The 13,294-nt window shown below is 45.7% G+C and overlaps 4 protein-coding genes across 4 annotated transcripts; 1 reads left to right on the top strand and 3 right to left on the bottom strand.

The window, feature by feature from the left end:
- Positions 1–132: 132 nt before the first annotated feature.
- Positions 133–3,230, top strand: L203_105513 (uncharacterized protein; the record flags this gene model as incomplete). The annotated part of the gene is made up of 8 exons (XM_066214880.1): positions 133–219; positions 268–297; positions 344–743; positions 794–855; positions 905–1,351; positions 1,399–1,597; positions 1,649–2,064; positions 2,124–3,230. The coding sequence occupies 8 exons, from the start codon at positions 133–135 to the stop codon at positions 3,228–3,230; spliced, it is 2,748 nt and encodes a 915-aa protein (XP_066070977.1).
- A 684-nt stretch (positions 3,231–3,914) lies between these two features.
- Positions 3,915–6,213, bottom strand: L203_105512 (uncharacterized protein; the record flags this gene model as incomplete). Its single annotated transcript, XM_066214879.1, has 5 exons — positions 3,915–4,786; positions 4,834–4,919; positions 4,973–5,027; positions 5,080–5,847; positions 5,931–6,213. The coding sequence occupies 5 exons, from the start codon at positions 6,211–6,213 to the stop codon at positions 3,915–3,917; spliced, it is 2,064 nt and encodes a 687-aa protein (XP_066070976.1).
- Positions 6,214–6,458: 245 nt separating this feature from the next.
- L203_105511 (uncharacterized protein) lies at positions 6,459–8,811 on the bottom strand (the record flags this gene model as incomplete). Its single annotated transcript, XM_066214878.1, has 2 exons — positions 6,459–7,808; positions 7,855–8,811. The coding sequence occupies 2 exons, from the start codon at positions 8,809–8,811 to the stop codon at positions 6,459–6,461; spliced, it is 2,307 nt and encodes a 768-aa protein (XP_066070975.1).
- A 3,801-nt stretch (positions 8,812–12,612) lies between these two features.
- Positions 12,613–12,972, bottom strand: L203_105510 (uncharacterized protein; the record flags this gene model as incomplete). Its single annotated transcript, XM_066214877.1, has 1 exon — positions 12,613–12,972. The coding sequence occupies one exon, from the start codon at positions 12,970–12,972 to the stop codon at positions 12,613–12,615; it is 360 nt and encodes a 119-aa protein (XP_066070974.1).
- Positions 12,973–13,294: the final 322 nt, after the last annotated feature.

Genomic DNA, 13,294 nt, shown 5'->3' with positions numbered 1-13,294 from the left:
TTCGCTTTTGCACGTGACTACAAACACATAGGATTGTACAAGTATGTGCTCGTCAAATTTCATCATCTTTTTTACTCCGCTCACTTTCATGCCACAGTCAACAATCCGTCTTGACCCTTGTACCTCTTCGCCATGACCACAGATATCAACCCTCCGAGGCCACAAGAGCATGTGGCCATGGAGAGAAAAGGACATGAGGCTCTGGATCTTGCAGAGACTGTGCGTGATTAAGATGTTTCTGATGATATGTGCTGATCAGGGTACCAGTCGGAGGCCTCCGGTCAGGCTGCTGTTGAAGTGAGCTACTTTGATGGCTCTAAGATTGCAACTAACTCTTTATAAGCTTCTGGAAAAAAAGCGTATTGAGCATGTACGCGCTCGTCAAGCTCAGCGAGACAAATTTGAACAAGAAATGCGATTACTTCAAGCAAAACAGCTTGCTGAAGAGCGTCAGCTCATGTCTGCCGCTGGATCTCCTCTGCCTGCTGGCGAAGTTGCTTCGGCCCCCACTACTCCACCAGGCAGAACTACCCTCGACACTCCTAACAAAGACGTCAAAGAAGCTCCTGCGCCCATCGGTCCACCCACATTGAATGGCGTGAAGAGCATGCCAGGAAGCAGAAGGACCAGTACTTACGGCGGAACTTTTGGAATGGAAAAATTGAGTTTGAGTGCCATGGCAGATGTTCCTAGAAGAGAGTGGAGACAAGAAGATGATGATGTGGACGCGGAAGGTGCACAGAGTGAGGGACATCGTAACACGCTAATAAGGAACTTGCTGACGGAGCAGCAGGTTCGGTCAAATATCTTCGGATGAATGACGACGATCCATTTCCCGGTATTCCCAAAGAGAAGGTGAGTATTTGTTGTTATGCTTCCATAGATCCTGACCGACTAACTGTAGCGCCTCTCTGCTGCCTCTGCCGCTCTTGATCTCGCTCCTCTTTCTCAAACCCCTCCTCGTGCTTTTGGACGTCCTTTCGAAACATCTTTGAAGACTTCTGAATGGCCGCAATTCTCTGCTGCACCTGGCTCTTCTGCTACTCGCGGCGTCACTTCTCCCCTTCCCGCTGTCGGTCTCATGTCTGACGAGCTTCGCGAACCTCCTTTGATGAGTTCTAGAAAGACTTCGCCTACTGCTGGCATGGCGGACTCCATTGCCAGCTTACCAGCCATGCCTTCTAAAAGTGTTCCTGGTACGCCGTTTGGCTTCGGTCCTAGCTCGGCAGGTGTAGGTAGGAAAGTAGAAGGAGAAGGCTTGAACCATGCACAAAGGGGATTCTCTAATCCTGATTTGGCAAGGGCTTTTGGCAAGGTCGGAGCTGGATTTTCTATGGGGGAAACTGGCAAGGTATGTGGGCCACCAGCAAAAGATAGATGGTCGTTGATGTGGTCTAGCCTTACAATGATCCTTACGAAACTTTTTCCCCTGTTACTGCTGGATCTCTCCATCCGTCTTCTGCTGTAGCTGCAGCCTTCACTCCTCAAGTCGCTTACGATCCTTATGGGTTTGATGAGGATGGCTTTGGCTCAGGTGCACTTTACACTGGCGGTTCCATGGGAATGAAGAATAAGCGCGCTGACCAGGATCGAGAATGTGAGTACAAGTCTGTATTTAATAAGAAGTCACATTGATTTTGGCAAATAGTTAACCGCTTCGCCGGCGTCCGTATCGAAGATCTGAAGGGTGAACTTCTTGCTCTCTGCAAGGACCAACACGGCTGTCGCTATCTTCAAAAGAAACTCGAAGATGGTGACCCTCAACATCGTGATATGATTTTTAACGAAACGTACGGTCACTTTCCTGAGCTCATGACGGATCCTTTTGGCAATTACCTCTGCCAAAAATTACTCGAATACTCTACTGAAGAGCAAAGATCTGCCATTATTGACTCTGTCGCCAACGATTTGGTTGGTATCAGTCTGAATATGCATGGTACAAGGGCTGTTCAGAAGATGGTCGATTTTTTGGCTCAGCCTCGGCAAGCTAAGCAGATTAGGACGTTGATCTTGGCGTTGAGCATGAATGTGGTGGCATTGATTAAGGATCTTAACGGGAACCATGTACATTTGTGTTTCGGGCCACACAGACTAAAGTTAGGAAGGCTGACGCAAGAATATAGGTTATTCAGAAATGCCTCAACAAACTTATCCCCGAGGATAACCAGTTTATCTACAATGCCATCGCTGCCAACCTTATTGAAGTTGCTACCCACCGGCATGGCTGCTGCGTCCTTCAGCGATCCATTGATCATGCTTCACCTGCTCAGAGACTCCAACTTGTCACCGAGATAATCTTCAATTCGCTCTATTTGGTCCAAGATCCTTTTGGAAATTATGTCATTCAATACATATTGGACCTAAACGATGCTAGGTTCTCTGAACCATTAATCAGAACGTTTATCGGAAACGTCTGCTCATTGTCCGTCCAAAAGTTTTCTTCCAATGTTGTCGAGAAGTGTATTCGCGTGGCCGACCCCGAAATTCGCAAGGTTCTTGTCGGCGAAGTACTCAATCGTTCACGTTTAGAAAAACTTCTTCGCGACTCGTACGGCAATTATGTAATTCAGACAATACTTGATTATTGCGAAATCGGCCAGCGCATGGTTCTTGTCGAATGTATACGCCCTATCCTTCCATCCATCCGCAATACCCCGTATGGTAAACGAATCCAGTCTAAGCTCGCTCGCGAAGATGCGTCATTTCAGCCTTACAGCTCCTATCGCGGTGGCCGGGGCGGCAGCAATGGTGGAGGCAATAGCTATAGTACGCGAGGTCACATTGGGCGCCCTCAACTCCAGCATATCAACGCTCTTACCGACATTTATGGCGGCGGAGGTCCTTATATGCAATTTGGCCATGGCGGCCATCACGGTAGTGGTGGCGGTGGGCCTATGCCGCCCCATCCAGGTTGGAGAGGAGAGCCTATGGGTTCTTCCCACACTGGCTTAAGCTACCACGCTCCGGGACCAGACGGTCAACCATGGCTGCATCTTCGCGGACCTGGTGGCGGGCCTGCTCCCAACTGGCACTTGTCCCAAGAGAACCCACCTGCTGCTTTAGGTGGCATGGCCGCGGGAATGAATCCTATGCCCGGTAGTCAAGGGCCTGCTAGTGCAGGCGGCGTTGGTGAGGATGTCGAAGGTCTGCAGGGAGCTGCTGGGACGAGCGGCCAGTGGCAAGACTCTTCCGGTTTCTACAACGGTCCCACTCATGTTTCCATGATGTAAATCGGTGTTTAGGAGTCAATCGCAACACGCTGGGAAGGAGCGAATATACCCCAAGGGACTTCTCTGATCTTTCTTTCTCTTTTGCATATATATACATAGAGGTTTAGGCTTTGCTCATGCTTGTTGACCATGGTCTGTTCAATCATCCTTTTCTGAATCTTTATTTCTCTACCCCTTTATATATACAATCATGACTAGCCGTTAATACTTGTCGCATAGTTTCTTCTGTTTCTCATTTTCTCTATTGTCTCTTCCCTCTTTCAACTTTTATTCTTGCTTGATCTTCTATTGTACGAGTGCGCCTGTGAAGGTTTGGCAAGGATATCTGGTGAATGGGGCTGATTGTAACCCAGCATTTTTTAAAGGCGATATACGCTTCCTTTCCCTTTTTTGTGTAGATAATTGTGGTCGCACCTCTAGTACGTATTCTCTCTTTAACACAAAACTTGAAGAGAGAAAGCGAGGCTGAAAGAAGGAGGATTTGGGTGAACGTAGAGGCTACGCAAAATGAACAGAAGAAAGGCTGTTGATTATATAGGGGTTGTGGAAAGATATCTAATATCTACCTGTATGCATCCTGGAATGTTTGTGTCATACCCTTATGCTTGTTTTGCAACAAAGACCGGCAATGGCCAAGTATATTGTAATAAAGATATGCCACCTGATATGAATGTAATTACCTTTCTATAATTGGAGATTCTCATCAATGATGAGTTGTCTCCTTGTCTTCTCGTCTACATGGCCATTCCACTTCCATACTTCAAAGCGATGGTTCAGATCCCGTCTTGCATGGATTCCAAACCCTCCTTGTTCATTCCCCGATACGTCTTGCATACCATCGCAGTCACTGCAATTTTCTGACAAGTTTCTCTCTTGCTGTGGTTGTTGATGCTCTTCATCATACTCAAAACCTCCGCCCTTTTTCCGCGAAAAGACATAAAACACCTCCCTTACACGAGAATGTAGCAGTGCCATGGCACACATTACACATGGTTCATGACTGATAAACAAAGTCAAACTTGTCAACAGGTAATCTGCCCCGTTCCGTGTTGGAGGCACATCTGTGAACGGCGGAACTGTACGAAGGTGCGCGATAGATGCGACACAGTTGAGAGTAGCGTGTCTCAAGGGATGATGTTCTGATATACGTGTGTCACACGATGAGGCGCGGAGGTTGAGTGTTGGAGGAATGAAGCCATCCGTATTAGGCCAAAAGAGAGACGGGGCAGAAGTACAGAATGTGGCGACGGGTGTTTCTCCCATTTTTTTGGCTTCCAGCGCCAACTCCAAGACACGTTTGACGCCGGCAGCAACCCAAGATTTTCGGGCTAGAGACCAGTGACTAGAGTCATTAGGGATGATAGGTGCAGGCGCAAAGGAAACAGGCCAAACGTGGTGTTTCCATTTAAGTTGTTCTTGATTTCGAGCGCCAGATGCCGGAACAGACCATACTTTGGGGATAAGAAATGAGAGAGAAGGCGAAAAGGCACTCATAAGTGAGCCAAGTGATTCTAAACTGTGCTCATCAAAAGGGCAGAGAGCTATTCTGCAAATTTCTATCACTCATCAGTATACATACCATGTTCTTATGTTACGGACCAACCTTGACCATCTTCATTACGTCTGCAAACCCTTTTCAGATGTCTTAATCTCTCGTTGGCATCGTTTGGCCAAACCTCCTTGGAGAAACTAATCACTTTGTCTGAGTTCAATGGTCCTATGATAAAAGAGAGGTATCATACTTAAGAGCTGTCTTCGTCAGTTTTGGATCTGTGAATTCAAGTATCCAAACCCGAACTGATAATCTTTGTCAGTCGGCGCACATATACCAAATGTGAACAGTACACACTCAAATCCTTGTCGTCTCCGTCATTCTCTTTCTCTGCTGGTCCTTTTATTCTTACCACTTCGCCCCAATCGACACCTTCTACCATACCCTTCTTACCTCGAATTTCAACATCTGTTGCCCCATCGTACCAGTCCTGTTCTCTCCAGTCCAACTCTGGTACGAGCTTGGCAGATCGACAATGTTTGGATGATTGACGCTTATCGGAAGCTTTGTATTCTGATGAATGTAAAGGAGCTGGGAGAGAATCTTGGGGTATAATATGGGGTTGCAGAGAGGAAAGACAACTCATCGGCGCAGAGGAAGAGGATGCGGAGCGGCTGGGTTGCTCAAAGAGCGGATTTGTGGTCAATGAAGATTGTATAGGAACGGGGGATCGTATTGGAAGAAAGTTCTGATTGCTTGAACTAAGCGTATCCGTCCTTGCTTGAGGCATTTCTTCTTCTTGCAATGCAAAACTGGCAGCAGCAATTCTCCTTACTTGACTTTTATTTTCTTGCCTGTTTTTCTCTGCGCAAATCTCCACAAAATCTTTGTTCATCTCAGACAAACCATCCCTCTTGTCCTCGTTTTCCGTTTTAATAAGTTCTCCTTGTCTGTAGAGGCCGTTGCTAATAGGTATACATTGCATCTTACATTCTTCAGCGGCAAAAGGGATACATAATTCTTCTCCTGGGGCAATTGTCTTTGAAGCAATGAATTTGATAGTGTTGTTGGTGAAATTTCGATGGAAAATGACATTAGGCATTGAAGAGTGGTTAAACAAACTCGCTTTTGTAATGAAAAGGTTACAAAGCCATCTCTGGTCATCTTTCCAGTCTTACAACAACTCAAAAATACAAAAAAGAACTCACCTAAACCCAAACCCAAGCACATCCCACCCTCACTCCAACAAAACCCGAATTCTCCTAGAATTGTCTCTCCAATACGCTTCCCTTCCCATTCTTGTTTTGAAAACAGTAGAATAGGAGATTCCTCAATCATTGTACCGACAGGTATCAATGCAGGTGCGAATAAACCGTTGCCTCTCAATAGGTGAGATTGAGTGTAAAGCCCTAGAGGATTGAGAGAAGTTGTCGTGGAATAACTCTGCTCCATGGAAACTTTAGGAAAGATGTTGGCGCCATTTGCTCGCATGAGCTTTTCTTCTTCTTTTGGAAGACTTTCAGTCTTTCTTTTTTGTTTTCAAAAATTGTAAAATGTTCAAAAAAAGGCCAGAAAACGAGTCTATTGAAAGGAAAAAAAAAGTGGAGGAATAGTTTCCCCTATCGAAAAAAAATATATGCAAATATATATAATTTGCTGCATTAATTATCTGCTCGTAAATCGTATATATGTTCTATTCAACTCACTCTACACTATATGTTGCGTATGAATCCTTCTTACTGTAGACCAGACATAACAATATTTATCTTGGAATCTGACAGTTCCACATCTTTTCTATCTTTAACACTGTTATCCATGCTAGCCCAAGGATTGGGCTCTATTCCGAAGGAAGGTATGATTGCCGGATCGTTACTGGAAGAAACCGTGGAGTCGTTGATAGGGACATCGTTCTCTAAAGATTGGAAGGAGATATCCATTGGAGACGCTTGGTTTGGTTGATTCTCCGATTCCGAGGTAAGGAGAGAAGCCGGTTTAGAAGAGTTTGGAGGAGGATCTTGATGTGTAGGAGACGTTGACGGCGGAGAGATATGATGAATAGACTTACGTAGCGCTTCGTAATGCTTATCCAGATCACGCGGGACGAATTCCTCATCTTTTGTCTCTTCTTTCTTTCCCTCTTCTCCCTGTATAGGCTCAGGCTTGGGTATAGATGATGTTTGCCCCCCAAGGAATTTCACAGTCTCTCTCAACGCTTTGCTCTCTTCTCTCGCTTCGTTTAACGAATCCTCCATTGCCGCCCGTTTTCGACGCTCATCAGCTACCATCTTGTTGGCTTCTTCAAACAACACTCGACTCAAATCCTCAATTTCTTTATCCATGTCGGATTTGACAGATTTGACATGGTTCATCTCATCCGTAAGTGCAGATAGTTTGGATATAGCACTAGAATAGGCGTTGCGTAACTCGACAAGTTCAGCAGATGTCGACGAGGGATTGTCAGCTGTAGCGGAAGTTCTAGAAGACGGAGATGAAGTAACAGACAGGGATCTCTTCAATTGACTGCCCCCGCTTGTGCTCTTGCTGGCTAAATTATCTGCACCAGTGCTAACAGATGCGACATTCTTTTGTGGTATAGGCTTAGCTTCTGGTAAGGTTGGAGAGTAAGGCGAATTCGTTTCTGTAAAAGACTCGCTATTATTGCGATCTTCATAGACAACAGGAGAAGGAAGGGAGCCTACAGGTCCTGAAGGTTTTTTCTTGGAATTGCCAAAGAATGGCCAGTATTTGTTTGAGTCAACCGCCGAAGCAGATAGCTTTCCCCCATCGGTCGTGGTTGTCGATGACAGATAGAGGCTGGAAGGTCTCTTGGTTTCTTCTGACAGTCGCGACCCAATCTTAGGACTGCTTGGGCGGCTTCCTGGGCGAGAGAAGCTGGAGGTGATGGGACTGGTCGTAGAACTTAACGTGGCTTTGGATGCAATGGGAGGCACAGGAGGAATGGTGCGTTTGAGCTGTTGTTCAAGCATTTCAGTGTTGGCTTCAGCCATTGCCAAGTTGGATCTGGCAATTTTGAGAGATGTTAGGAGAGAAGAATGGGATACAAGGAGATTGTCATGAGATTTGGACTGCGAGGAAGGTTGGTGTACGTTATATGTAGAGACAAGTACCCACCATTCTATTGACGCGAGCGATTACTTCAATCAAGACTTCCTTCACTTGATCATCTATTTGCACCATTTTCGCCGACTTTCCCAGATCCCCTTCGTTATATTTCCTTGAATCTTCCATTTCTTTTGCTCCTTTCTCTCCACGCAACTCCACATCATGATGCTCTTCATCTATCTTGACCTTCTCCATGCGCTGGGCGACAACTTGTCCGTCCTCGTTATCCGATAGAGGCCCGGCGCCTATGGGCACATACCCTCTAGCAGAACCATCACCTTCTGGTTCCTCATCATCACTATGAGTTGTAGCGCGTCGAAAAAGACCAAAGTTGTCTTGTGTATTACCAGAGAAGGTTGGCGGGGATTTGGTGAGTTTTTTGAATGACGAGGATGGAGATGGAATGAGCAGAGTTGCATTGATTGGCTCACTCGCTTTTTCTCTTTTTACATTGCTATCCTGCTCAACTTGTTCAGGTGAAAGTCCAGCGATAACAGACCATCGATGAATGTCTTGTTCAGTTATGAGGTTCTCTGTCGCATCGAGATTCGCCAAGTCCCCTTCCTTGGCTCTGGCGGCAAGTGAGTCCACTACATTATCCGCCAAAAGATCCCTTGTTAAAGTCTCTTTGCTACTAGGCTCGCCATGATTATGTTCGAATAGCGCTGGTGGTAGCGGCTTGTTGCAAAACGGACACAATACCGGTTCATCTCCCATGCCTAGTACTTGTACTGCCTGGAATTCTTTTTCAACTCTCCTTCCTGCATCCCTGGCTCTTTTGTTTCCTGCCTCCGCTTCACCATCAGATACTTGTGGAGAGAGAAAGTCGTTACTGATCTGACTGAGTTGTCTTCCAATCGCCTTAAGTCTTGGAGGGAAAGATGGTAATTCGAGCTGTTGGACGGATGAAGGTGATTGAGGTGAAGAGGCAGAGTAGAAGACTGGAGCTGTATGTAGTGGGTACATGGTGAATGGGAATAGAAAAATATAATTCACATTGTATAATAGAATTGATAAACATCTAGGTAAGATGTGACACTTACCCGTGACGTAATATTACGTAATAAAGTGTAATTACCCAGTTGGCGACTTTTGATGTTTTGTAATTAAGATTTTTGAAGACAGCTGGTATGTCACACTACATTTTGTTGGTATATTGTATGTCTACTAATATACCAACGGGTGTTCTTAGTACAGCAAATCTAGCACTGGTTATGCATCGAAATGAAGTATCTAAAGAAATGTACATCTATTCATTCAACATTTATCCATCATCACCCTCTTCCATAATCCCGTGGATTTCCAAGAATGGCAAGGTGAGGTGCTTGCACTTACACTCTCCTCCTCCTGTCACAAATCCCATCCATATCCAGCAATTCCACTATCCTCAGCCATTCTTATATTCGTCGTAAGCCTCTTCAAAACCTCTGAGATGACGCACATAACCTATGTCCTTCCATTTGCCTGAGGGCCCTGTGTCGGGAAGTACCACACGTAGTTGTAGTCGTCCATGACGCTTGCGATCATCCAGAATATGATAAATCCTGTAGCTCTCTGTACCTTTGTTACCGCCTTGCTTTGAATTTATTCTGGTGCAGGTTGGAAGATCGTTTGGTGGATATCTAGATTAGGTTTTAGGTCCTAGGTTCTCAATTCTTGGGTTTGGAATTGTCTAGCAACGTATTATCATATAAGATGCAGGCGTAGAGCGAATTTCTCCAGAACTTGTATTAATATAATTCGAAAGAAAAGGAGAAAACTAAGATACAATTAAATAACTATATACACCAACCTCCACCGTCGGACATTCCTCTATCTCCGCAAGGGTTACAGTAGGACTGTAACAACCTTCTATTGGTGCTGGAGAGGTTAAAGGTGATGTCTGGTTTAACCGGGAGGAAGTGTCACGGCCTGTCCTGTAATTCACTGCGAATGCAGGCTGGAAAAGTCTGTGTTGGTTTTCTGTGGTATTTTCTGGGTTTCTAGGTATTAGGTTCTCGATTGTATGTATATTTTAATCTATAGCAGGCCTAAGTAATTTGATACCCAAGGACTTGCAATAATAGAAATATAAAGAAGAACTAAGATACAAGTAACGTTAACTATATACACCAGCCTCCACCGTCGGACATCCCTCCATCTCCGCAGGGGTTACAGTAAGACTGTAACAGGAAGACAGGTGTGGTTTTAGTAAGCTAGCGTGGAATTTGTTGAAAACGTTGCTGGATATGTTTGGAATATCCAACTTGTAGATTGATTTCTTCGCGTAAGCTTCTATCACTTTGTATGGCCCTTGAAACCGAGGGAAAAACGTAGCGGCTCGGAGTTTTTTATCTGTTGCCTTGAACTCCTTCATTCTGTTTCTGGTATCTAACCAAACCCAATCTCCAGATTTATACTCGATCTCGGGTCGTCTATGTCGATTTGCTTGAACAGCCATACGATGTTCGGATAGCGTCAGATTGTCTCTCTTTTACTCTGCTTTCTGGATTTTCCAACAATGTTACGACCCGACCAATATTCAAGATCATAAACTAAACCAAGAGGTCACGAAACCATAATTGGAGATTATGATTTGTTATTGGCTATATTCCATGTTACTTGTGCAGGGTCGTAACAGATGGTGTCAAGATGGATCCCAAGAAGGTGGAAGCAGTGCGCAATTGGCCTGCACCAAAGTATCCCACTGGTAGCTGTGCTAACCTTTGGCCCAGCCTTTCCATCCACCAGCCTCACTGTCTTCTCTCTCAGCCCATTTTTCACCTTCCATCCAAGCTTCTCTACTACCGCAGGATCAATGAAAGACGTCGTGGCACTCGTGTCAAGTAGTAGACGGAAACATATCAGGAGTGCTGAAGTAGAAGATCCATTAGCCGGTGCAGTAGCAGTAATGGCTAGGAGAGAATGGAACAGCACATACTCTGAGTCTTTTTTGTTATTCAAACTCATTGGTACGAGGTTGGTGGAATCCAGCGAGACCTCATCCAATTCTAGCTAGAAGGCTTGCCTTTTGACCACCTCGAACTTGCCCTTCTGTGGACAGGAATGGTAACGGTGTCCGACTTGTCGGAACTTGTTACAGCCGTTCCGTTTGGCCAGCTCTGCCCGAATGAACTTTCCTGCCAGTGTTTGGAAATAGGGCAGGGCGTTTTTGCTATCAAAGTAAAATTCAATAGGGTTCTTGAGAAGGACGGAAGCAGAAGTGGGCTCTCGGTAGTTATCTCAAGGGGCTGAAGCTGTGGATTGCCTGGCTGGCCAAGCCTTCTAAGTCTCCTCTTCTCTCCAGACCTCAACATGCTCTCCGATTAGCCTTCGAATCTCATCAAGGTTTCCTTGGAAGAGCATTGGATGCCTTTTGACCTTCCTGTATAGGGTTTCCGGCAGTCCTACGATGTAATGCTCTATCGTTTCCCTGTCGCTCGGGTAAAGATTGGTCCCGATGAGGTTCTGTCGGTGCGCGACGGACGCCGAGTCGAAGGCTCTCCAGTCTCCTGCTGTTCTCATCCTCAGCCTGCCTAGCTTCCTTTTCTCGTCCATCTCCCACCTAAATGGGAGAGTTTTTTCTCTGAAAGCGGTTGACCATTCTTCCCAGGATGTTTCGCCATCTTGTTCCATCGCTCTTCCTTCCCTCTTTATCCACGTCCTCATCTCGACACATTCGACAGAGTCATTCGCTATCTCTATGATCGATCGACGACGTTCTTCATTGAGCTCGTCGTTGTCAGACGGCAATGTCAAAGATAACGAACGGAAAAATCGGGAGAGCTTAAAGATATGCTCGAGTGTGGCTTGGGTGTCCCCCATAGGCCCAATAAACCGAGGAACACTGGACCGCTCTGCCCTGGATATCGTGAAGGAGGCTTTGTTGGGGGCGGTCATTGTTGTTTCTTTGAGGATTCTGGCAAATGCCGAGAAAGTTTCGTTGAAAATCTCCTTCAGCTCAAGGCTGTTGGTGTCTGCGCTCCTGATTACAGGAGCCATTGTAGTTTTTTTTGATAATATCAAGAAGGTAGATGAAAGATGGTGAATAGAAAGAAAAATCTCTTGTGCTAAGATTTGAAAAAAGTAAAGGCAGCTGGTGTGCCACCCTACGTTTTGTTGGTATATTGTATGTCTACTAATATACCAACGGGTGTTCTTAGTACAGCAAATCTAGCACTGGTTATGCATCGAAATGAAGTATCTAAAGAAATGTACATCTATTCATTCAACATTTATCCATCATCATCCTCTTCCATAATCCCGCGGGGTTTCTAAGAATGGCAAGTGAGGTGCTTTCACTTACACCTTCTATTGTTAATTATTGCTTCTCGACATGCCCTGCTTGGAGGATATTAATATATTGACTCTTTGTGACTTTTCTCTTTTCCTTAGTGGTGTATCATATGTCAACCCGTGTAACATAATTATCCAAACATATATCTCGTTTATCTGCATCTCTACCAACAGAGCGAAGCCAGAGACACTCACACGACCAACGTTCACTTAATACCTTAACAATTACCCAATCAATAGCCATTCATACCAAATAAATCAAAAGTATTATCAACCAATCGTCAAAGCTATCAGCATCCATACTTCAATCGTTCAGAGTTGACACTCCGCCATTTATCTCTCTGGCCCACTAATAAGCCATTCAACCACTGCTCTGGCAATCCTATTACCATCCATCGTTCACCCTGCTTAGCCAAACCTCTGGCAAGGCAGGTCATAACATGGGCCAGCAGACCTGGATCTACACGGCTTGGTGCTAGGAGCGTTGGCGGGTCACCATCCTCGACCTCCACCGTAGGTAGTGCCGGATGGACCACCTCCACCTCCGCGATAGTCGCGATATGCACTGGGATCATACCCGGTCGATGACGATGGGTAACGATAGCCCGCTGGTTGCGGACTATCGGTCGCACCTGAACCCTGCCATCTGGCGTACATAACCTGATGGAGCATGACAGGGCTGGGCTTGCTGATGACAGACGCGACACGAGGAGGCATCGTGTTGAGCAAGGCATTGTCATGTGTGTTCGCGGAAAGTTCCAGCTTGATGCTTGCGAGTACAGAGACAACGCCAGGATCCAACATGCTTATGTCACGGAGAACGGTGGAACCTCGATGACCCAGTCCTGGCATGACCAATAGCTGAAATCTATATTGAAACCAATCATCTCGTATCGGATCCGGATGCTTTGAGCTACCTTAGATACTATCTCTTGAGGATTGAAGTTGTAGATCCCAATGACTGTGTTTTCTCGATGGGAGCGTTACTGTTTTTGATCCCAAAGCTTGATGTCTCCTCATACATGAATGCGCCCACTGAGCCGACGATACGGTATGATGTGAACGAGGGAAACGTCCCACTCTTGGTCCTTAGCTCCCAATCGATAAGCGGGAAGCTGTATCTCCTGACGAGCTGTAACGTATGCATGCTGTGTGTATGGTGAATGAATCGAAT

This window comes from Cryptococcus depauperatus, chromosome 7 (genome assembly GCF_001720195.1).
Source record: "Cryptococcus depauperatus CBS 7841 chromosome 7, complete sequence".
NCBI lineage: Eukaryota > Fungi > Basidiomycota > Tremellomycetes > Tremellales > Cryptococcaceae > Cryptococcus > Cryptococcus depauperatus.
The sequence above is the reverse complement of the archived record's forward strand: the minus strand, read 5'-3'. Positions and strand labels throughout refer to the sequence as shown.